Source organism: Rousettus aegyptiacus, unplaced genomic scaffold, assembly GCF_014176215.1.
Source record: "Rousettus aegyptiacus isolate mRouAeg1 unplaced genomic scaffold, mRouAeg1.p scaffold_m13_p_18, whole genome shotgun sequence".
In the NCBI taxonomy this organism is placed as follows: Eukaryota; Metazoa; Chordata; class Mammalia; order Chiroptera; family Pteropodidae; genus Rousettus; species Rousettus aegyptiacus.
Window position 1 is genome coordinate 2,893,485 of NW_023416293.1, and position 24,184 is coordinate 2,917,668.

At 37.2% G+C, this 24,184-nt stretch overlaps 2 protein-coding genes across 2 annotated transcripts in view; both read right to left on the minus strand.

The window, feature by feature from the left end:
* The window catches only part of SMYD3 (SET and MYND domain containing 3), a 536,963-nt gene extending 531,932 nt beyond the window's left edge, over nt 1–5,031 (minus strand). Inside the window, exon 1 of the mRNA XM_036235368.1 lies at nt 4,768–5,031. Within this exon, the coding sequence (XP_036091261.1) occupies nt 4,768–4,931 (164 nt within the window). The 5' untranslated portion in view covers nt 4,932–5,031. The remainder of the gene's footprint in view (nt 1–4,767) is intronic.
* A 3,594-nt stretch (nt 5,032–8,625) lies between these two features.
* On the minus strand, nt 8,626–24,025 carry TFB2M (transcription factor B2, mitochondrial). The gene is made up of 8 exons (XM_016157446.2): nt 23,601–24,025; nt 22,592–22,680; nt 19,279–19,432; nt 18,798–18,946; nt 15,865–15,954; nt 13,349–13,411; nt 10,861–11,021; nt 8,626–9,356 (listed from the first exon to the last, which is right to left on the minus strand). The coding sequence occupies exons 1-8, from the start codon at nt 23,908–23,910 to the stop codon at nt 9,179–9,181; spliced, it is 1,194 nt and encodes a 397-aa protein (XP_016012932.1). The 5' UTR covers nt 23,911–24,025; the 3' UTR covers nt 8,626–9,178.
* Between the last annotated feature and the right edge of the window lie 159 nt (nt 24,026–24,184).

Below are 24,184 nucleotides of genomic sequence, written 5' to 3' on the forward strand. Positions count from 1 at the left end.
CACTGTAGTCCATGATTATGCCCTCCCTTGCCTACAATTTCAATGTCCTTCTCCCTTTCTCCATCCATCATTCTAACCTGGCTGTCCTGGGTAAACCCAATTCTCATAGTCCATGACCACTGGGAGAGAAAAAGGCACTCTCCTGCTAACGGCTCTTACTTTAAATAAACGAACACAGTTTTTAAGTGGATCCTCAGCATTTCCCATCAATTCTATTGCATTTCACTAGGCAACTCACTCTCTCCTACAAGAACCTTTTCTTCTCTAAGACTGTGTCCATCAGAAGCCACTTCCCTAGCCATCCTTAAACCTTTCAATCACTGCTGCTACCTTCTCTGGCACCTCTTATCTTGATTCGTGAAGGTGTTCCCTCCTGCCTCCACCCCAGGTTCAGTCTCGGCCAAGATAGATTACATCATCTCACCAAACACTGTATTCTTTTTTGCACTTTATTGCCTGGTCACAATTACCCACATTGTAACTCAAATGTAGTTGATTTATTTTCTATAATTGATCTAATATGTCTCATGAAAATGGGGCTGTTTTTCTATAATTAATCTAATCTTCCTCATGAATACTAATCCTAGTAAAAAGCCAGAAACTTAAAATTTGCCAAATAATATCTCAGTCTTTGCCAGTTAATATCCAGATATTTAAGTTTAACTCTTTATTAGCGCAGGATTAAATAGTTGCTTTTTCCCCTCCAAATGGGACATCTTTATGGAAGCAAGAAGGATACTGGTACCTCTGTGGAATCTCACTGGTCTCTGTTGCAAGGAGGTGATCAGGTCCCATAGCTAGACTGGTGCCATCCCACCTTTTGGGATGTCATGCTGGTATCTATGATCCTGACTTTTAGTTTAGAGTCACATAGTCTTTCATCATAATGCCTGCTGTCCGCATGCCTCGAAGCTCCTCCACATGTCTCAGTGGTATGACAGCATTCAGAATCCCCTACTACAAGAAGCTCATCTAGCTAGCTACTTCCTTCTACCAATGCTGTGCTGCTGCCCCCAGTGTTGGCACAGCACTAACCTACATAGCTCTCTCTTCTCAAGATTCCAAATAAGGGACAGAGCCAAAGGCCATCTACTTCTGACTGTCCCTTCAACCCATTTAACACGCTCACCCCACCTCCAGAACTTTGGCCAGATGGGAGATCAGAACATATATTTCTCAGTCTGTTTTCCCTATCTCTGTCCCCCTCTTCCCACACCACCAGGACTAAAAAAGATGGACTTCCCACTTGGAATTCATTCTCCTTCCTCCTGGGAGGCACTAAGCCTCATTCTTGGCCTTAATGATGGAAGAGCTATTCTCTTTATCCTACAGAAGAAACTAGTATTAGAGTTTGACACAGGAAGCTCTTGGTATGGATACTGTAGGCAATTTAGAAGTTTAGAAAACTAAAAATAAACATACATTGACTTAAAATTCCCCCACATATGATCCCTACACAAATTCAACAGTTAGTGTCTCCTTTATGCTAGGCCCCCCGCAGAGATATAAGTAGATCAGACTTAGGTCACTACCTGAGGGAGTAGGGAGACCTACAAACAAAAAAAAACCAATGGAATTTTACGTGGCACATTTACCAAAACAGATTAACACAAATAACCTGTCAATCTTTGCAGCTTCTTCAAACTAAAAATGTGTGCAATAGCAGAATAAGGGTAATATAAATTATTTCAGGTAATGATTTGTCATATAATCTTTTTCCAATTTACAATTTTCATTTTCCTTTCCACGTACAACATGAAAAACAAAAAGCCAATCCTTAATGACAGGATAAAAACAAGAAATGCCATGAAGCAGGTTCAAGTTTCCACTTAATAAAAATATGTAAGAACTAAAGTGGAAATCAAAATAGCCCAAGGCCAAAAAAATCAGGTAGAATCTTAATAAATCATTTGGAGAAATTATAATAAATAAGTATTCTTGTAGATTATGTATTTGGTTCCCCTCACCACCAACTCCCCCACCCCTGACACTGTTAATTGTTACAAACTAATATTTTTATTCCATTTCTTAATTCAAATGGAAGGCAGCAGAAGGCAAGGACAGCTAGAGGACAATTCTGCCATTTCATATGACAAACTAAGAGCTTGCTAGGTGCCAGGCCTTGGGGCTACAAAAATTGAAAGGTGTAATATCTCCTCTTGGGGACTGCACAATTGATGACAGATGAAGAAACAAATTTTAATTACAAGGTAATAAGGAACACAGAAACTGTATCCCATAATGACACACCTTCAATAGGGTTGAAAACTTCTTTTAAAATGCACCAAAGTCTGATTTCTCTAACACTATTTCCAGCCTGTGGTGTCTCCCAACTGGGCACTTCAGAAACACAACCACCGCTGAAGTTGAAGTATTCAACAGAACAACTACTGGGGATAGGAGGGAGGAGGAAAATAAAATAACACAATATCAAAAAAAATTATGTATATATAGTAAGAAAAAAATAATAAACTCGCATAAAAAAAGAACACCTGCTAACACTGCACAAGTCAACTATAACCTAGCAATATAAAAGAAGTGTAAATATATTTTTCATGTAAAATGCTAATAAACACGTTTGTTAGTCATTATGAAAAATCCATTTGTTTGTAAGTTTGGCATTTCCTTACATCCCTTTTCCTGTTTATATTTTCTGATTTCCCTACTATGTGAATATTGGTGGGAATTCGAGACTCCCTCCATTCTTATAAGCCAAAAAGGCCAAATACTCACCTCAACTTTCCTTGCAGCTAGGGTACAGGCAATGACCTAAGCTCAACCAATCCAAGACATCTACTGAGGACTTTGAATCAGAAGTTAATAGTGCAAAAAAGCATGGTTAAGAAAGGACCTTTCCAGCAATAACTAGATTCCCAAGCAGCGGCAGGATCCAGTGTCATGGTGCTGGTGGTACGTGCTGCATAACCCAGTATGAGCAGGCAGCATCAGAAATGACATACCCCCCAGGTCCCAACCTCAGCTACTTCTAGTACAACTCTGACTGTGGAACTTTCCTTGGGTCCTGCCCATTTTCAGAGCTCGGTTTCCTCCAGACTTCAAAGAACTCCCCAATATTCTTCCATGAAGTGTTTTTTTTGTTTTGTTTTGTTTTGGTTTTGCTGAAATCATTCAGTTCTTGCTAATAAAAATCAGTGATAGACAGTAGTAATGAAATCCCACGCACAAAGACTGGGTTTGTGTAGTCAGTCTTGGAAAACGGACAATTCCATGTGTCATATGACTCAAGTCCAGCTCTGATAATTCAGTAATTTGTCATCATGTAATCATTCCAAAACTCTTCTATTCCAACTACTACTAAATAGCTTGGCAGTGTGATTTTATCTGCAAGATGACCCATATCTTCTCCATCAATTAATATTAAAGGACTTAAGAAACAAAAAGTTCTCTACTTTGGACTACATTCAAATTCTAGATACACCCCCAAAGGATTTAACAGGATGAAGAGCCCACCTTTCTGTAATTTGTTTGAATGAGAATCAAAGACCTATGACTTTGAATATCAGGGCCTTCGGCACAAAGTCAAGTCTTGAAAGGAATGAATGGCTTTCAACTACACTGTTGACAGAAACGTCAAAGTGTACTCTCAACAGATTTTTTGTTGTGCCTACCGTTGCTTACAATTATTACCTGGTAACTTTACAATACAAAATTAATTTATTCCTTAAATAAATTATAAATCCAATAAGGAGGTAGTAAGATTAATGGTCAAGCTACAGGTTTGAGCTTCGAACTTACCTTTTTTGCCTCCACTCACCCAAATCCCAGACTAACAGGTCTGAAAGATTACTCATGGAAAAAAAACCATCCCACCCATCTCAATGGGAGCTCATTTCTTTAACATATAACAGTAGCTCAATAACATGTGTTGCTTGAATACAATTCCTATGACTGTGCATATATATTACATATTTCCATAAATTGCTTTCACATAGTACTTGACATTAGCCCAGTGCCTCCAGCCTTATAAAAACATTCGCATGAATTCTCACCTCCAGATAGGTGGTTAAGAAGAGTCAGACTTACCTGCGCATCCATTAAATGCAAAGCGCACCACGGAACCTCAGTAACTTACGCTCGCACCGCAGTGTTGCAAGTCTATTTCAGCGCTTCTATACATTGTAATTAATTATCCCTCTTACGCATCGGCTCCTTCAGGATTCCTAAGGATGTCCTGTTCATCTTCGTATCCCCAGAACAAACAGAACCTGGACCATAGACTGTGTCGTCTAAACACCAAGAGCCCTCCGCTCCCTGCAAGCCCAGTCCTTTCCTGGCGGAGCATTAGCTCCGAGACTGATTTATACCATTTCTGTCCCACCCACCGTCACCCTGGCCAACTGTGATTTCCACAGCCGCACCAGTGAAGCTTGTCGCACAGGACACAGACTTCGTTCCCCAACGCTTCGCCTTACGTCTTTCCCACTGGCTTCCCCCGGTCCCCGCCGCAGCCCAAGGCGGGTAGGTGTCAGCAGGTCCAGCTCCGCCCTACGGAGCTGCAGGGACTGAGCCTGGGACGCCCACAACCCCCGGAGCGGCAGCCCGGGCGGCGGCCGCGCGGAGTCTGTCAGCCGCTACGAGCCCCCGGGAACTAACTGCACGTGAGGAGAAGTGCGGGGCTGGGCACCGCCGAGCTCCCGTGGAACCCCGTGACGGGCTGCCCCCCTCACACATACACACACACACGCCCCCAGCACCCCGGACCCCAAAGTGCGGGGACTCAGGTGGGCGAGGGCGCTCCGTACGTACCCGAGGAGGCAGCGGTCGCAGACGACGCCACGACTCCCCTTGCACACCGTGTACGCCAAGGGATCGGAGCGGAAGAGCAGCTCTCCGGGGCGCAGCGGCGCCAAGGCGCGCAGCCCGTTTCCCCTGTCGGTGGTGCTGAACTTTTCCACCTTCGGCGGCTCCATCCTTTCGCAAGCTCCTCACGTCAAATGTCAGCGGCGTCCCGCAGCTGGCTTCTCGCGGGCAGCCGGGAGCCGCGCGCTTGCGCCCTGCGCGCACACGCACGCCGAGGGGCGGGGCGGATGCGGCGGGGGCGGAGGGCGGAGCATGCGCAGACGGGGGCCCGAGGGAGCCGGGCGGGCGGCAGCGGGCGGAGCGGGAGCCAAGCGGTACTCCGGCGGTCGCTGGGTCGCTGTCGTCCAAAGCGACTCCTCAAGGAGAGGAAGTACTTTTCCCCCTTTAATATTTTCTTATGAATGTTAGTGCAGCCGGAAAGTTGAGAAAACAACGCAATGAACACCTCTGCACCCGAAACTTAGTTCTAACAGTTGTTAGCATTTTGCCATTTCTGCTCATTCTGTTTGTATGCATATGTGTATTGTTGAACCACTTGAAAGTAAGTTGTTTGCTTGCTGGTATAGAAATATTCTTAGGTGTGATAATGTTGTAGTTTTATAGGATACTGTTCTTATCCTGAAGAAATACATGTTACAGTATTCCATTATGAAATATTATGATGTATTAGCCATAAAACATTATGTCTGCCATGTGACCTTGGGTAACTTTTCCAAGCCTATTAACTTCACAGTGGAGATGATATTACCTTACAGAGTGATAAGAATAAATCCTATGAAAGTATTTTGAAAAAACTATAAAGCACCATACAACTATAAGGAATTAATGAGTTTAAAATTTGAAGTCTGTAAGTATAGGATAATGCCTGCATCCAGCATTCTACCAGCACTACTAGTATAATTAAGTCAGCATCAAGCAGGTTACATAGAAGGAAATCAGAAATTTTTTACTGAACTAAACGTGTCATAAGGCATTCCAGAGAACTAGGGACTAATTAATTCTACAGTAGAACATTCTGAGGTGCTAAAGAGTATGAGAAGAGTTCTCAGGGAAACCTTTATGCTGGACTCCATACTAAGAGATGGGATGGTCCAGGCTTTTCTATTCTGGGATGTGGTTCCAGCTACCCAGACATGAGCCATTTTCCATAACATATCTTGTCCCCCTCCCCCTGACACAGAAAGCCAACGGCTCCAAATCTCAGAGGGCTGTCCCATTCCTTCAGTCTAACTTTCTCTTAGCCTGTTACATGTTTTTCATTTCCCACTAGTTGGAACTTGGATGTACAGCTGGTGGTGTACACGTTTAGGCCTTTTGCTACCATGAAGAAAAAAGCAATATTCCAGAAAATGATGAGATGAAAGAGCCCTACACCCCTGGTTTTTCACCTAGTTGGACATTTCCATGAGACAACTTATTTAAATCGCCCTATTTTGTTCTGTGAATGAACAGACCAGATGACCATCCTTTGTCATCAGCTACCAGCAAAAATAAAAGGACTTTTGGCAAAAAATCTTGTTAAGTGCTTAATCCTGAATTGCTTGGTACCAGACCTGGACCTTGTCATCACCAGGAATCACTCCACCTCTGGCATGTTAATATCAGAGTTTAAATGACTTAAAACTGACTTTCTAACACTTGCTTCGTCATTTTGGTGATTTTGTATTACTTTCACATTCCTTGATTCCTGCGTTAGTTTGCGTCTCCAGAGCAGCAGATGATAAGACAAGATTAAACATGCAAAAGGTTTTTAGAGAAGAGAGCAGAAGGCATGACATGTTTTAGACAGTGATTGCAGGTCTGATTATGGAAGGAGAGAAAGGAGAAACATTGGATAGAGTTCTGGATCACAGCAAAATTCCAAAAAAGTTTTAGCCAGGCCAACAGTGAGTAGTTTTGGAGCCAAAACTGCCCGTTGGAGTTGTGTCACCAGAGGGGCTTGCCTTAGTACCTCCACCATGCTTAGTCATCGCCTGGGAACAGCCTGCAGGAAGTGTAACCTTGGCATAAACACAGTGGGTTATTCAAGGGAAGAAGCTAGGGACCTCAGTCAACCGTGCTCTCCCTTCCAGATCTGAGCATACCCCACTGCCTTGAGGAAGCATCCATCCCAACTGAAAGGTGTCAAATATCAGACTAACTTCTCACTCCACAAGTAATGGAAATCACTCATGTGCACAGACCTAAAGGCTAATCTGAATACACAACTTTTATTAGTATAATTGTCCATATTCTCTATTGCTCCAGTCCTAAAATGACACAACAGTATAGAATGATACCACTATAAATTTGGTTTCCATCCTTAGCTAGACTTTCTGTATCGTTAAGTGTCTCCTTAACTCCCTTTCTGATTGCCCACAGCAGTTAAAAAACCTGTCATTTTCTAGCCCCCTCTTCAATTTTGTCTGAAGTGACACTGTCTGATATTTCTCAGTGCATATACCACTAGTAAAGCATTAATTCATCTTTTGACCCCTACATATATTTATATTAGAATCCGTACTCTGTTTATCTAGGCAAAGAGCAAAATGTGCTTCTTTGGTCTTTTGAACCTATTCCCTTTTTGAAAAACCATCAGTTAATGCCTCTGAGCTATATTTAAAGTATTTCTCAGCTGACATTCTTGTAACCTAGTAACATGCTTAAATGTCTTTAAAAAAGAAAGACATACAGGAACCCACCTCAAATGCTGCTTTCTCCTTTTTCTTTCCTTACACAGCCAAGGTTATCATAAGAGAAACTGCACTCAGCCGTTAGGGTTGTCTCCACCACTTGTCTGAAACTGGCCTGACCTAATTGCTACCACGAAGGGATTGTAAATTTTTAGTTAATTTAGTCGATCTCTCCAGAGGCTGTGGACACTGTTGACTCCTCTGGGTTTTCACTATGTAACAAAAAGGCTAAACTTAATTCCAAACTCTTGGAGTACCTTAATGCTACTGTGAGCAACTAACTCCACGTAATAAGCTCCATTAATTATTTACATCTTTTAGTGCATAGATAATTGTAAAATTTTTTTAATTCTAGTTTTTTGACTGCAGAATGAAAAAAACATGGAGGCCTTTTGCTACCTGTACAAGAGGAAGGGGGTAAGGTAACATTACACTAACTTGAATAGCCACCACTCATCACCTTCTCTGCTGAGCCCTTTCTTAATTCATTTACTCCTGACAATATCTTAAGAGACAGATATGACTATGAACCATTTGGAAAGCAAAGAAGTCTATGGTGAAATGGATGTTTTAGAAAGATTAATTGGGCAATAATAAGATGGACTGGGACATAAAAGAGAGGTACTTAAAAGCTTCAGGAGGAGTTTACCCTTAAGGCACAAGACCAGGAAAGAAACAGAAGAAGAGGGAAACTGAATGACATTACGATTAGACAGATTATGTATTGACAGGATACAAACTGAGTCTCCAGCCAGACTGATTTGTAAACTAAAGTTGGGAAGAACTGCTTTGGCTAAGTGTTATTAAGAACATGCCCTACAAAGAGTTACTAATAATATGCCTTAGGTATTATAAAGTGTTATAACAGCAAGCAAATCTAATTGAGGAGATTTAGATATGTCTCAGCTAAAATCCAGTAGCTTCTTCAAAGATCTAAGAAGAAATCCTTAATTTCATTTAGGTTCATGTAAAGGTCTAACTTCAGATAAACTTTGATAGAACAAAAATGCAAAGGACTTTTGAATAATACAGATTACATTAACTATACATGACCGAATTTAAAGTAAGTTAGGATCAATTTTATGTTTCATTAGATAGAAGACTACCCCCTCAAAAAAAAAAAATCACAAAATCTTATTTAAAATATTTTAATATTTCAAAGGTTTAAACCATATTAAAATTTAAATAATTTCATTACACAGTACTTACAGTTCAACAAACTGAAACAAACCTCTTAAAGTTTTATTTACTTTCTAAACTTAAAAATATACAAACTCTTTGCCCTCCAGGAGGCTACAAAAATCAATAGTGAAAGTATTTAAATTAATACAATGTATTTGAGCAAAAGGATTTTTAAAACTAAATTTCATCTGGTGATACCCTACAACTACCAGTATGTTGACAGTAGATAGGAATTTGAAACAAATCCAATCTGATCAAATCCACAATTAACCGGTTTCCATTTTATTCAGTTGTGACTAAAATAACAGACACTGTTTTATCCAATGTACTAATGGTATCAACTTCAGAAAAAAATGATCTGCCTAGTTTGTGCAAAAGAAGGACAACAGCAGTTACCTTCCATCAAAAGGATGTGAGCTTTGCCAGCCTAGTTTTTTTCCATTTGTGTCATAATTTCCAAATAAAATAAATAGCTCCAGCTCTTGTCTTAGCAGTCCAGTTCCCTATGTGACTATGTCTTCCATGAAGTCATCATATAGCCATTTACAAGTATAATCTTTGGAACACTCTATAGTTTCAAAAAGGCGTTTAAAATCTCGAGGATACATATTTGTTATTTTTGTTTTTTCCTTTTTTCTTGTTTGCTTCAATATATCCCTTGCATCAACTGGACTCAGTGAACTGCAAAAGAAATACAGAGTAAATCTGTTTAACTCTTTTTCATAAAGGCTGTCAGTTGATATTGACAGAGATAGCTTCTAAACCCAATTTAAAATGCCTATTACATATAATTAATCTTATTCAGTTTAAGAGCTTGCATATACTATATAGCTTTAACTATATTCCTAAAGTTTCATGGCTTACCTGTAATGAAAAGAGGACATTTAGACTTTAACATGTTCTAATCTGTGCTCGCTTTGGCAGCACCTATAATAAAACTGCAACATGTTCTAATCAATTCCTACACAAAATTGTAGTTTAACGTTGCCCTTTAAAACCATTCTTCTACCTACCTCTTTTGTCTTTTAACTCTCTTTGCAAAAATATTCTTAACTCCATTTAGGTTCATGTAAAAGTGCAGTAAGTTCAAACAGCAGAAGCTGCTGTCTGGCAGTTTTCAAAGAGGGAATGGTCGTGCACATTTTTATTTGTAACAATTACTGGTGAATAAACTATAAAGCAGAAAATTGGCTTATATGTTAGCCTAGCAAGAAACCATCAGTAAGCCTCTGACAATAAGAAGTAAACAACTGCATTAAAATATTTTGGTAAAAAATATTTGCAATACTTTTTGATTTTGAATAGAATCCTGGTCTCAGATATAACCATGCTTTCATAGAGATCTCAAAGGGAATTTTGAACATTTTGTACCAGTTTACCATATTTATTCCTTAATTTCCCATATTATTGGTATTTTAATTCAAAATAGCCATTACCACAAGGTGACAAGATAAAATAGTGGATTACTTTTACTAGTCTATTGTCACTTTTTACGTTTACATATTGTCCAACCAACAGCTCATTAAAACATTTAATAATGATCAAATTAATTAAAATGACTATTTTAACATTCTGCCTATCTTCTGACAGTACATTGAATGACTAGGGGCTGCTGATTATAAGGTATAACACATAACTCAGAACTGTACACGTCAGCCCTAAATAAAAATTATATAGATATGAAGGAGGTAATAATTGCTGTAATCTTTTATAAAGCTTTAGATGAAAACAAAAGATTTGGTCCAGGGCAGGAAAACTAGGGTGATATAATGATCCATCCCTACTGTGTTAGGAAATAGAACCAGTAAGGACAGGCAATGAATGACAAGAGGTAGATACTGAGTGTGCCACCACTAATGCTGACTTTTTCTACCCAACCAGTGACAAGCAGCTAGTTCTTCATGAGGGTAATCCTGAGCACATACTCCGACAAAGGTAAAGCAACTAGTAGGCATCCCTGGTCATTTTTCCAAAGGAAAAAAAAATTAAGCTCAAGAGATTATGTGGAAAATATATCTTTCTCAAAATGTGCACCAGGGAAAAGGAAGTATTTTGAATATGGGTGAAAATGTGGTACCTCACTCCATTAATCAAGATATACAAGATATAAAAATAGACCTCTAACATGACAGTATAATTCTCACATTAAATTGCTACTTTTATACCTGCTTTTATTCTTACTTACTGTAAGTGGTCTATTAGCTTGGCATTGCGCTTCATAAAGCACTGCTTTAACATGTGAAAAAATACATCATAGTTAACAGGTGTTAAGTTTTTTGTAAATAAATTTCTACGAGGAGTCAATCGAATAAAACACAGGTTTTGTTGTATTTGTTCTAATGATTCCTGGAAAGAAGGGAAAATAAACTGTATTAGTCATAAAATATTGTCAGAGCAAAACATTGTTCATTTACTCATTCAAGCTACATGCTAGAAGAGGCAATCAACATAAATCCTGAAGGTTCCTGTATGTTACTGGCTGTGCCAAGAATGTAAGGCCCTAACCCGCTATTTACATGAGCCATTTCTCAGGGTTTTTGCTGTGAGCCACCTTGAGGGTTGAGATAATGTCTCTCTCTGGGACAAAACAAGCAGGCTTGCTTAATGTTTGGTATGAAAGGAGTGGACTCCTTCAGCTGGGTCTGTTCCTCAGCTGCAAACCAAACCCATTGCATGCACACCATCCAGGTAAGCCATACCACATCACTCCATTGGACTTGGGGGCAAACAAAATCCTTTGTCTGACCCAGGAGTCTGTGTCTTTGGCCACCACCCATGAATGAAAGAGTAACAGCTTATTAACTTTTAAGTAAGGCAAAATAAAATCCCAAACATGACACTAACATGTACTGAGAATCTTCTCTATTTGAGGCATAATGCCAAATCCTAAGAATAATAAAATACTGACATAATTTTCAATAGGACAATTTTTTTAAATATGGAGTTAGCAAGCTATAGTCCATTGCCTGTCTGTTTCCTAGTCTGGAGCTAAGAATGGTTTCACATTTCTAAAGGATTTAAAAAAAAAAGGATACATGAAATAGATTATACGTGGCCTGCAAAGCATAAAACATTTCCAGAATATTATACAGATTAAAATAAAAACAGTGTATGACTCGATGTAAGGTTAAGAATTTTCCCCCTAAAATTATTCCTCATAAAAAAAAAAAAAAAAAGAGAGAGAGAGCCTTATGTTTCCTTAGGAAATTTCACATATTAGGTAGTGATCCTTTATTTATTTTATATATATTTAAATATAAATACTATTTGTCGAAGATATATCAGCCTTCCAAAAAAAAATTGTAATCAATTCGAGTTTCTAGTTTGGGATGCCTACAGCTTAAGGAAGTGGTAAAAAGGCAAAAAATTCTAAAATATTTAATTATTAATTATAGAGAGGGATAACACAATTCAAAATGTTACATGTTGTTAACAAGTTTTTTGAAGGTGACTTTAAAAAGCAACCTGGAAAACAGCTTTGGAGTTACTAGGGAAGCTTTTTAAAAAACTTTCCTGATGTTAAATAGGTGGCTATTTGTAACTTAGGAAAAAAGTTCCAATTATAGCATAAAAACATGGCTTCAAAAAAGCATGAAATCTCAAACACTTGGATGGAAATGATGATGTGCCCTAAAAAACTTAAAGATCTCAAAGTATTTCTGCAGCAGTTAGGAATAAGCCAATATCAAAGTTATATGAAGTATCCGAATATAATTTTCTCATGAAACATTCAGTTATTTCATCTTTATTCCTAAAAGTTTATATATTTAAGATGGCCAAAAAAAATTGTAGCTTTTGATCTTATCATTGAGAAAATGAGAAAGTGCCTCATATCCAGAGGTGTTCATTTTGGGGACACGTGGATAAGTTCCTAATGGTATCTGGACAAAATGTATCCCTCCTATTGTGTGAGGCTATATAAATTATGCTTAGTTAGAATGAAAGAGAACTAAAATCACAATGATCGCAATAATGATTGATCACTCTAAAATCAGATCCATTTCTAAACTGATAATTTTAAGAGTAAGGGCAAAAAAGTAAACAAACGGAAACTTCAGATTGAGCTAATTTGATGGAATTCAGGCATCGTTAGCATTTAATCCTAAAGCAGAACTCTTGAGTTCAAATATTAGTTTTGAAACTTCACCTACTTCATGACAATTGCACATGTACCCTGATACAAACTAAATAGAGGATCACTTTATAACATCATTACTTTGGATCTTTAGAAAGGTGAAAAAAAACAAAAAACAAAAGCCCCCACTTTCTGGGTAGGAAATAGATGCACCTACTGGTGAATTCAACTATTATAAGTTGTAATACTGTAAATTTATGAGTTATTAATAAGGTACAAATTTTTGGTTTTAGTTTGCCACATTAGAATATTAAATGACTAAATTTTCCAAATTTGAGATGTACCTTCATTTTCAAAAGAGATAAAAATGGAAGTCTATGTTTAAGCCTGTTAGCTTCCACTGTATAAATAGCTGAAAAATACAATTCTCTTCCAACATAATTTGAATTTATTAAAAGCAATAAGATATGTTTAAAGAACATTTCTAGATATTCTAAATTAAAATTTTTAATAAATAAAGAATACCAGATAATCTTAAAGAAAACAAAAGATGTTCCACTTAGAGGAAAAACAGGGAAAGGTATTTGTCCATTCTTACCCTACACTTTGGCTTTCCCAGTTGCCCGTTTTGGGTGTACATGTCAAATGATGACCAAGGCTCCTTGAGGGAAGATAAACAAAAACATTTCCTTTAGTTTTCTGTGGTTCACGTGTCCCAAATTATTGCTGCCTTGAAAAATACCCTGCCTAAACAGAATGAACCCAAGTCACCGGTCTAACTGGATTTAAGAAAAACAACATGTGATAGTTAAATCATATACATCTCTCTTCTCTTTTTTTTGTTTTATGTTTTAATAAAGAAAAGGAGACTCAAAGGTCTATCCCAAGATTGGTAACTATTATTTAGATAAAAGAAAGTTACCCTAAACACAATTACACAAATAGGTTCCCAAGTTATAATTTTTAACAGCCAACATTTCCATATTAGAGTCACAGTCAGTTTAGGAGCTATTAGATCACTACTGAGGATATATTTGCCTTACTTTAGTGGAAGAAAATTATTCATCAAACTCATTTGAATATGTTAGTACATGTAAGGAGATATACAAATAAAGATACTGTGTCAATTTTGATAAAGATCATTACTTCCTTTGTATCTAATTTTTGTGCACACAATTTTGTTCGTGAAGCAATTTAAAAAGATGACCCAACCAAAAATATTATGAAAAAATATATATACACACAGATTAAATTCCAAAATAAGAGTGGGTTAAAACAGCATCTGACAGACTAAAAAGACTGAACCCTATGATATTGAACATAGGTTTGAATGGTCAAAAATGGCAATTTATTACTAACTACAGTGGCAACTGAAGTGGCATAAAAAATACAATTGTTGCCCATCCATGAAATTCCTAGCCGTTCCAAGAATATCAGTAAGTGGGGGAAGACCGGGCAGCAGCAGCGTGCAGTGGGCATTGCAGTTCCCCCAACTCAGGTCTATTCACAGCAGCTGGGGCACAGTGGTAGGTGCCCAGGAGACCTCACCCCCATCTACCAAATCCACAGGAGAGGAAACCCTGTAAGACCCTGGGAACTGAGTTGCACGACTGACCCTCCAGCCATAGATATATAATGGACAAATGTTTAAAAAGTTGGGTTCACAAAGACCTCTCCTTTCTGGAATTTAATAAAAGACGAAAATCAACATAGGGCCTTTGAAAACAAATATGCGGAACAAGAAAACAACTGAAAGCTGAAATCCTGGGGACCTCTATAAAGAAACTAGCTGGAAGCCACAAGGGCAGAGGAGGCTGAGATGAAGAGCCCACAGAATGAGGGGAAATCAGTGCAGTATAAAAGGATTTTAGGGAAACCAAGAACTGCATACCAAGATGACAACATACAGTGCAGGCAGAAAGCAGGGTCAGTGCTGGGAAGATGAAGTGAAAAGATTTTTGGGAATAAAGGAAAATGATGAGAGTCTGACAGATAGAAAAGACGAGCAACAGAGATCCAACCTAAGAACCTCATCATATGTTTGAGGGGAAAACAGCATAATTGCAACCAAAGTTTAAATCAAATGAGACTATTCTAACAAGTATACAAATTAAAGGGCTTCATGTGTTCCTGGACAAAAGCAATGAAGACACATTGCAAAATTTAAAAATTAAATCGATACATCCTTCGAAGAACAGGGCTCATAAAATATACAAACACACCCTATAAAAACTTGACATATACTCTATCTACTAAAATAAAAAAGAATATGCAAAAGGTATGAAAGAAATAGTATGCATCTTTTTACTCTAGCCCTCTGCTATATATAATTTGTGGCAGTCACCACTCACAAGTGGCTATTAAACACTTGAAATGTGTCTAGTCTGAATTGAGACGTGTTGTAAAATACACATATTTCAAAGCCCTCGTACACAAAAAGAATGTAAATTATGTAATAACTAATTCTAAAAGATTGATTACATGCTAAAATATTTTGAATTGAGATGGTTTAACAAAATATAACATTAAAATTCATTTCATCTGTTTCTTTTTTACTTTTAATAATGTTACTAAAAAATGTAAATTTGCATATGTGGCTTATACTATATTTCTATAACTCTGATCTTGCCTAAGGAAATAAACTAAAATGAGGAATGCTCTATAATGAAATATTAAATAGCCATTAAAAACTTTAAAAAAATATTCAGTGACAAGGGAAGAAACTTATAGTTGACTTTTAGCTATTAAATGAAAAAAATGATATAAAATAACATAATTTTCGCTATATAAAGAAAAAAATAGCACAGGAAAAATAAAAAACTAAAAACATGTCACAAATGTAACCTCTGGGTGGTAGAACTGTAGTGGTGATTGTTTAATTCTTTTCTTTTGTTAACATCTTACATTTTTACAATGATCAATACATTATTTTTATAATCAGAGAAAAACATAAATATTCGTGATAAAAACAGCAGCACAAAGTTACCTCACTCTCTTATCTTCAATACTTGGGAAAAATAATAAAATTAATCTTGAATTTTTTTCTCCATTTACTGGTCACAGAAATGTAAGCCTCTCTGAAAACAACCAAGAGTTCTGCTGAAATTTACTCACCCTATGCAGAAGCTTAATCTCACAAGCTACTTGCCAGAGCACACTGAGTGCCTGGTACAGGTGTGGATTCTGCGGATTTGCCATTAGTTTCTAGTAAGAGGGAAACAGAAAGTACACGTTATACAAAGTATAATCAATCAAAACCAAATGTTGGATCTTAATAGTAACAACAGTGGGTAGCAATTAAAGAAAATTAGAATTAAAAGCAAAATCTTAACTGCAACCATTTCAAAGAAGCGAAAGGTCTTTTAAACTTTAATATTGAAATGTATTATTATGTACACTTTAAAAAGAACATATTTGAGACTTATTTCCTTTAACCATATCTAACCCATCAGGCTAAAAACCTCATTAAAGAAAAAAATGAAACAAAAATGTATAATTACCACGGAGGACAGGTATATTAGAATATGTACCAGATGAGCTATTATATTTTGAGTCAAGAATTGTTTAGCTGAAACTTGACAGAAAGGAGGTTACCTCAGGGAATGAGAAGACACTACAGAGGAAACCACATGTGAAAAGCCCCACGGTGAAAGAAGCATTAGAACATTTTCCTAGCAGCAAGATGAAACCTGACAAAGTGAAAGTTTCCTATTTCTCTTCCTTTCATTCTTTCATGTATTTACTGTATGTACAGTCTCAAGGTTCTGAGCCCCTGCTCTCCTTCCACAGATAGTCACTATTTACTTACTATCCAGGTCTTGGTGAGCAAAGCATCCCCTCTCTTCTTGCCCTGCTACCTAGCCCATAGCTCCGTTATATACAAATAAGCTTCTCCTGTTATATTGGACTGAAAGACTAATAACATGAGCCATTGTGGACAGAAAAGAAACATGACCCTCAAGGCAATATAAATGACTTCGGGAGGCCCTTTCATATCAGCAAATCGAAAGTAAAGTCTGAAACTCTAAAGATTCCACAAAAAAACTGTTAGCATAAAGGAATTCAGCAAAGTTGAAGGATACAAATCAACACAAAAGTCAGTTGTATTTCCATACACTAAGGATAAACGATCTGAAATGGAAATTAAGAAAACAATTCCATTTAGGAAAGCATCAAAAATAATAAAATAGTAAGGAATCAACCAAGGAAGAGAATGATTTGTACACTGACAACTACGAACACTGCTGAAAGAAATGAAAGAAGACACAAATAAATAAAAACACATCCTGTGTTCATCATTTGGAAGACTTAATATTGTTAAGATGTCAATACAACCAAGTGATCAACATCAATGCAATCCCTATGAAAATCTCAAGAGATTTTTTTTTTTTGCAGAAATAGAAAAATTCACCCTAAAATTCATATGGAATCTCAGCAGACACCAAACAGCCTAACCAACCTTTAGAAAGAACAAAATTGGAGGATTCACAATTCCTAATTTCAAAATTTACTACAAAGTTACAGTAATCAAAATAGTGTGGTACAAACATAAAGATAAACACATAGAAAAATGGAATAAAACAGAGTTCAGAAATGGACCCTCATGACCATGGTCAAGTGATTTTTCAACAAGGGCATCAATGGGGAAAGGACAGTCTTTCAACAAAGGTGGTGGGAAAAGTGAATGTCTACATGCAAAAGAATGAAGTTAGACCCTTACTTAACATTATATAACTAACAAAAGTAATTCAAAATGGATCAAAGACCTAAACATAAGAACTAAAACTATAAAACTCAGAATAAAACAGGAAAATCTTCATGACATTGGATTTGGCAATGATTTCTGAGCTATGACACCAAGGCAGAGCAAGAAAAAATAATAAAAAAAGACAAATTAGACACTGTCAAAATTTAAAACTTTTGGAATCAAAGGCTACCATCGACAATGTGAAAAGGCAAAACCCATAAAAGCGGAGAAAAATATCTGCAAATTGCATACCTAAGAAGGGATTAATATTGAGAACATATAAAAATTCCTAAAACTCAACAACAAAAAAAAAACCCAGACAACTGGATTAACTACTCCAAAGAAGATATACAAATAAAAAGATATTCGACATTACTAATCCTTCGGAAAATCAAATTCAAAACCACAATGAGATATCACTTTACACCATTAGGATGGGTATTATCGAAGAAACAGAAAACTACAAGTGTTGGAGAAAATGTGGAGAAACTGGAACTCCTGTGCCCTGCTGGTGGGACTATAAAATGGTACAGCCACTATGAAAACCAGCATGGTGATTCCTCAAAAAATTAAAAATAGAATTACCATATGATCCAGCAATTCCACTTCTGAGTATATACTCAGAAGAAATTGAAAACAGGGACTTGAAGAGATATTTGCACAGCAATGTTCACAGCAGCATTATTCATAATAAGCAAAAGGAGCAAGCAACCCAAAAATCCACTGATGAATGAATGGATAAATAAAAGGTGGTGGATATATACCATGGAATATTATTCAGTCTTGAAAAGGAATGAAATACTGACACATGCTACAACTTGGATGAACCCTAAAGACATTATGTTAAATGAAATAGGCCAGACACAAAGTGAAATATTGTATGATTCCACTTCTATGAGATACCTAGAATAGTCAAGTTCATGGAGATAGAAAGTAGAACGATAGTTACCAGGGGCTCAGAGGAGGGGAAAATAGGGAGTTAGTGTTTAATGTGTACAGAGTTTCAGTATGAATGATGAACAAGTTCTGAGAAGAGGCGGATGGTGGTAACAGTTGTACCACAATGTAAATGTACTAATGCCACTAAACTGTACACTGAAGAATAGTTAAAATGGTAAATTTTATGTATAATTTACCACGATTAAAAAAAATGTAAAAACTTGAATCTAAAGATTGCTCTACAGAAATATAAAAACCCTAGTACTCTCAAATGTCATTAGCCCAAATTAAGACTACTCAGAGAAAACCTGCAAAATTTTTTCAAAACCAAAAATTAATCAAGTACTTATTAATAACTTACCTGGCATTCCTTTTCATTAATAAACAAATTTAGTTCAACTCGTCCATATCTATATATGGAAGTACAGGAATATACATCATGTAAAAGTTTCCAAAGTGTCTTTTTTTCGTTTTTAGTTGGGAAGATTCCAACTACTTTTAAAGGGATACCTGTTAAGAATACAAGCAAATATATTTGAATAAATTCTTAACACTTTTCCTGTGACCATATTTTATTGAGTCAAAGTTAACATACTACATACATTAATTTTCTTTCAATTAAAACTAAGCCTCAGTAGGTTTCCTTGATATAGAACTTGGTGTTGGCACAACTGCTCTGATTATTTGTGTCTAGGTGAAGAGAGAACAATCTTCAACTTAAGAGCATCGTCCCGTAAATTTATACTATAAGCTATACACAAATCTGTTCAACAGACCAGGTAGACTCCTGGAGAAAACAGGCAAATTATAAGGTATTTGCTTTGGTAAGTGACAAAAATTACCTTTTGACCAAGGAAGTGCTTCTATTCCCAAATTCTGAAAAAGCAACTCTGAAGTCACAGTAGGAGATTTTACTGTTCCATAATTTCTAGGATCCAGTTTAAAGAAGTCACAGTGGACTATATCTAGTTTTCCACCCACGTTTCTTCCTAGGGACTAAAGAGAGACAGAGATAACACATTAAGAAATGTCTGTGTTATGTAGACTATGTAATAATTTAAAGATCTACTTCGAAAAAATTCTTATAAAAATATTAAAACCTCAACAAAGATGTAAAGAAACCATTACTAATATACTCTAAAGTTTAACCATTAATACAAATCAATGCCTGAAAAATAATGAAAGTACAATAATCTTATCAAGAAAAAGCCCCCAAATAAAAAGCCTTCAACGAATTTTTACTTATCCTTTTACTTTCTTTATGTCAATGGCATCGTCAGTTGTTCGAAAAGCTTCTTCACACTAATCTCTAATTCTTTAGTAGTGGCTGCCTGAAGCACTGGGCACAGATTCTGAGACCACAGCTGGGTTCAGGCAGGGAGCTGTGATCCATCTGCTAGTCACAGAAAGATGTTTCGCAGTTGAAAGACAGATGATTCAAGAGAGTATTCCTTTTTTTTTCTGGAAGAGTTTAATTAGTCCTTCACCAAATGAACTTAACTCATTGTGTAGGTCACTCTCCATTTTCCCCTTAATTTTTCATTGACTTTTTCTCAAGATAAGCAATTCTAGAAGGAAAGCTCCTGATCTGCTGGAAGAGGTCCAAGATAACTCAATCTTTTTAAAGCCTTGATTTGCTCATCTAGCAGTAGCATTGGAGAACTTAGTACTGAGAGTATTAGCTACAGATCCCGTAAACTTAATTTGAAATTACAAGAAATTATTTAGAAGGCAATATCCTTTCATGTGCTTACTTAGGTTTTCATATATAGAAAATTCTACTAGTATTTATCAAGGTTTCAACAAATTTGCAATTCAATGTTATGAATTAAAAAAACTTTTTTCTTAAGCATTTGAATTCAACCGATAAATATTACTAAATTTATAAATCTAATAAATTTCAGTGATCACTTTCAAAGGGACCCTGGAAAGACTAGCAGAAGGAGTGGAGTGGGGGTGGAAATCACCTATATTCGGTTGTGTTAATTTTGAGATACTGACTAGGTGACCCAAGGGAAGATGCCAGGTGGAAGATAGAGAACTGGTCGGTGAAGTGGTCCAAGCTGAAGATATAAATTTATAAGGATTTGGCTTGTTGAAGGTAATTAATTAAAGCCAGGGAGATGAGATCTCTAGGGACAAGTACATAGGACTTACGCCTAAGGATGGAGTAGCTCCAGAGTCTAGTAACAAGAAGCTAAAACTAAGACAAAAAGTGAAGATGAAAACCAGAAGAGTGTGGTATTATGAACCCTAAAGAAAAAAAACACTCATATAATGTGTACCTTACAAATTGGCTAAACACTTACAAATTATTCTATATGTATAGCAATAAAAATAATCCCACAATTTGTCATATTTTAATCTAATTAAGGAAAGCTAATGAATTTTGGCTTGATGGGAATGTAAAAAGAATGTATGCTTTATGACTTTGTTACACTTACACCCCCAGAGGGCACATACATTTTTGTTTTAGCACCTGTCACGTATTCACCATTCACTTCAAACATGGTAACAGTCAAAACTCCAGAATAAATCATTTGATTCGTAAAATAATAATGAAATCACATTTTAAAACTTGACTGTATTTCGGATTCAAAAACAGAAAGAAAAAAAAGACAGAGGAAAGAGAAGTAACCCTTGAGTTTCCACTAGTCATTATATTAGGCACTTAAGTTTATCTTATGTAAATTGCATCAAGATCCGCAAAAGCTGGTGTCTCTTCAAATGAACTTACACAGCTAAGTATTTCCGCAACAATAATTTCCATGATTCAAATGGGATATACTATGATTTGTAATTAGAGAACACAATTTGTAACACGTGTATCTCTAGTACATCCAATTAGGAAAACAAACAGTTTCTGCTTGAAACATTGTTAATATGGAGCCGCAGGACTTTTAACTAGCCAGTGGAGCAGGGAAGTAGGAGGAGAGATTCTAAAGTTAGATAAAAATCGGGAGTCAAGCATCATCTCTGAAAATCCTTTCAGTTTTTAGGCTTAAACTTGAGAACTTTTGAGAGGCTAGAAGCATTGTCTGCTAAGAGAACCAGTTTAAGGCCTTGATTTAGGGCCACAAAGGTTCTACTTAAATGTTTTCTTCCCTTTTATCTTGACGAACACATGAATTCACACAAAACTTTATTTGAATTGCTTTTCACTTTGTCCCTACCATGGTTAATAACTGAAAGAACATGTACTAAGAGCTGAGCTCAAGTTAGAGCTGAATGGAGGAGGAACTGTAGAATTAGAAAAAAATAAAAACCATAACTGGAACAAAAATCAGTTCGAACCAGACTGGATTTAGTCAACGATATTTAGATTTTGTGCTTACATTTATAGCTTCAGGAACATATTATAAGTGATATTTCCAAAAGAAATATTATGTCAAAAATTTTCTCACCCCTACCCCTCCTTTTTTCATTAAATCGGTTTTAAACTGTTATCTTGATCTTACAGAAAAGTAACTATTGTGTTACGGGATAACAAACTGTAAACAAAGACATTTTAATGCCATCTAAATATGTGACCATAAAGATTCATTTTTAAAAGTAGGCCTTTAAAAAAAAAAAATCAAGATTAAACCTATCTTGTTTTCAATTTCCAAGCTGAAACATAGATGGCTATGTTTACTAAATCACATTTCATGATCTTGAATATGTGAATAACTTATGTTCTTTTTCTCTTCATGATTCTGGAATTCCAGCAGATTTTGCATCAATTAAATAACTGCTAAAACCTTGTATTCCTTTCAAAGCAGTCAGTTGTAGAATAATGCATAGTTTTATTAATAAATAAGCTAACAGCTATATTTGGTGGACATTCCCATGATTATTTATTGACATCCTGCAGTTCTGGAGAACACTATTTTATATGATTTCAAGAAGTTGACATACAGAGATATGAGTCCTAAACTGAATCTAGAGACGTATAAAGGAGGGAGGAAGAGAAAGAGGAAGAAAAAGAGGTTGGCAATGATGTAAGAAAGTTCCAGTTTACTGTTATGTGAACTTGTCTGCTATATTAAAAGCAGAATTCACTGAAAAAATCCATTTGGACAATGCTTTCACTTCATGCAATTGCTTCATTTTACTTCCCTGAACCACTGCAAAGGGAACTGACTGACGAGTTATTTTTATAAACTAAAAATATACCTCCAAATGTGGAATAAAAGTTCTGTCACTTTCAAGGGCAATCACTCTGGCACCTCTTTCAAGTAATGCTTGAGTCAGGATTCCAGGACCTAGTATATTAACACAAAGAAAAGGTTACTAACGAAAGAAACAACATAATTTCTGTCAATATAAAAAAAAAATCAGTTTTTTATATGTATTATCTAATTTTAATTCTTACAACACCCCCAAAGTAGATTTACATTCCTTGTTTACATATAAGGAACCAGGATTAGATACAGTCACTTGACTCTAACTTCACAAATGGTTACGCCGTACTGCTTGGCATTGAACCCATTCTTCCAAAGACTGCAAAACCTGCACTCTTAACCACAATGCTTCACCTCTTCTCAAAAACAACAACAACAACAACAAAGGTTGCCTATAGCCTACTCACAGAGTAGCCAGATATTATCATCATCAAAGACACTGTCTAACCCATGGGTCCCCAACCCCCATGCTCCCGTCCCTGGCCTGTTAGGAACCTGGCTGCACAGTTTGCAACGGCTGCCCAGCGCTAGGCTAGCGTTACTGCCTCAGCACCACCTCAGATCGTCAGGCATTAGATTCTCATAGAAGCACAGGTCCCTGGTGCCAAAAAGTTGGGGACTACTAAATAGAACTGACTCCTCATGATAGGAAATGGTGTTTTTAAAAGTTATTTTTCAAAAAGTCTATAAATCTTATGTTCTCAGCATCCTGCTAATGGTTTATAGGAGATGCACGGAAGGGTAAAAGTTCTTTAGGGGTGGGGGTGGGGAGTGACAGGTTGAAACTATCTTGGAAAGACTCTGGTGAAATCTAAGAGCATGTTCTATCAAAATATTGCGTAAAGTGCAAACTGCTACAGAAATATTCTATTGTGTCATGATTAGTATAAACCATATACGCTGCTTAAAGGGGCCGTGTCTTATAAAGCAACCCATGGTAGTCAATAAATATTTGCAGAAGTGATGAACATCCAAAAAAATGCAATCCACGATGGACTCACCAGGATTGCACTCCAGGAATAGCTGGCAAGCTTCGTGTTCTTCCCGAAGGATTTGCCCCACGGTCTCGGCCAGTCTCGGACTGGTTATGTAACGCCTGGATTCTAAGCGGCACTTCGACACCCACGAAGGCGATTCTCCGAAACCCTGACTGGGCAACAGCTGCGGCTGGAAGTCAGAATAACCACGGCCGGTCCTCGCCAGGACGTCCCTCCACCTCGCCGCTCCGCACGTCAAAACGCAAAAGCGACCAACACCGGAAAAGACTGACAACGTCAGCCGCGGTGGAAGCCCCGCCACTGGGACCCACATCTTCACCCTGTAGGGTCTATCCCAATGTCATCCACGGTCATTACATCGTCAGCGAACTCCACACAGGGAATCCCACGTGCAACAGATCCCTGCCACCACCTAGGCCGGGCGGAAGTAAACACTACAAACTGCGCATGCGAACACCCCCTTGCTTGTCCCTCACTTCCGGCCGGGTGCTGTCGCGGGAGGACTGTGAGTGGATTGACGAGGAGACGGACCATCCGGGCTGTGTACTCTATGGTTGTCCGCCCTCCGCGCTTCCTCTCTAGCCGCT

Coding starts and splice junctions, on each gene's coding strand:
- TFB2M (XM_016157446.2), bottom strand. CDS start 23,910: ATGTGGGTCCCAGTGGCGGGGCTTCCACCGCGGCTGACGTTGTCAGTC. Junction 18,947..19,278: donor AGCACTTCCTTGGTCAAAAG/GTAATTTTTGTC, acceptor TATTCTTAACAG/GTATCCCTTTAAAAGTAGTT. Junction 9,357..10,860: donor AAGCTAATAGACCACTTACA/GTAAGTAAGAAT, acceptor TTTCTTTTGCAG/TTCACTGAGTCCAGTTGATG.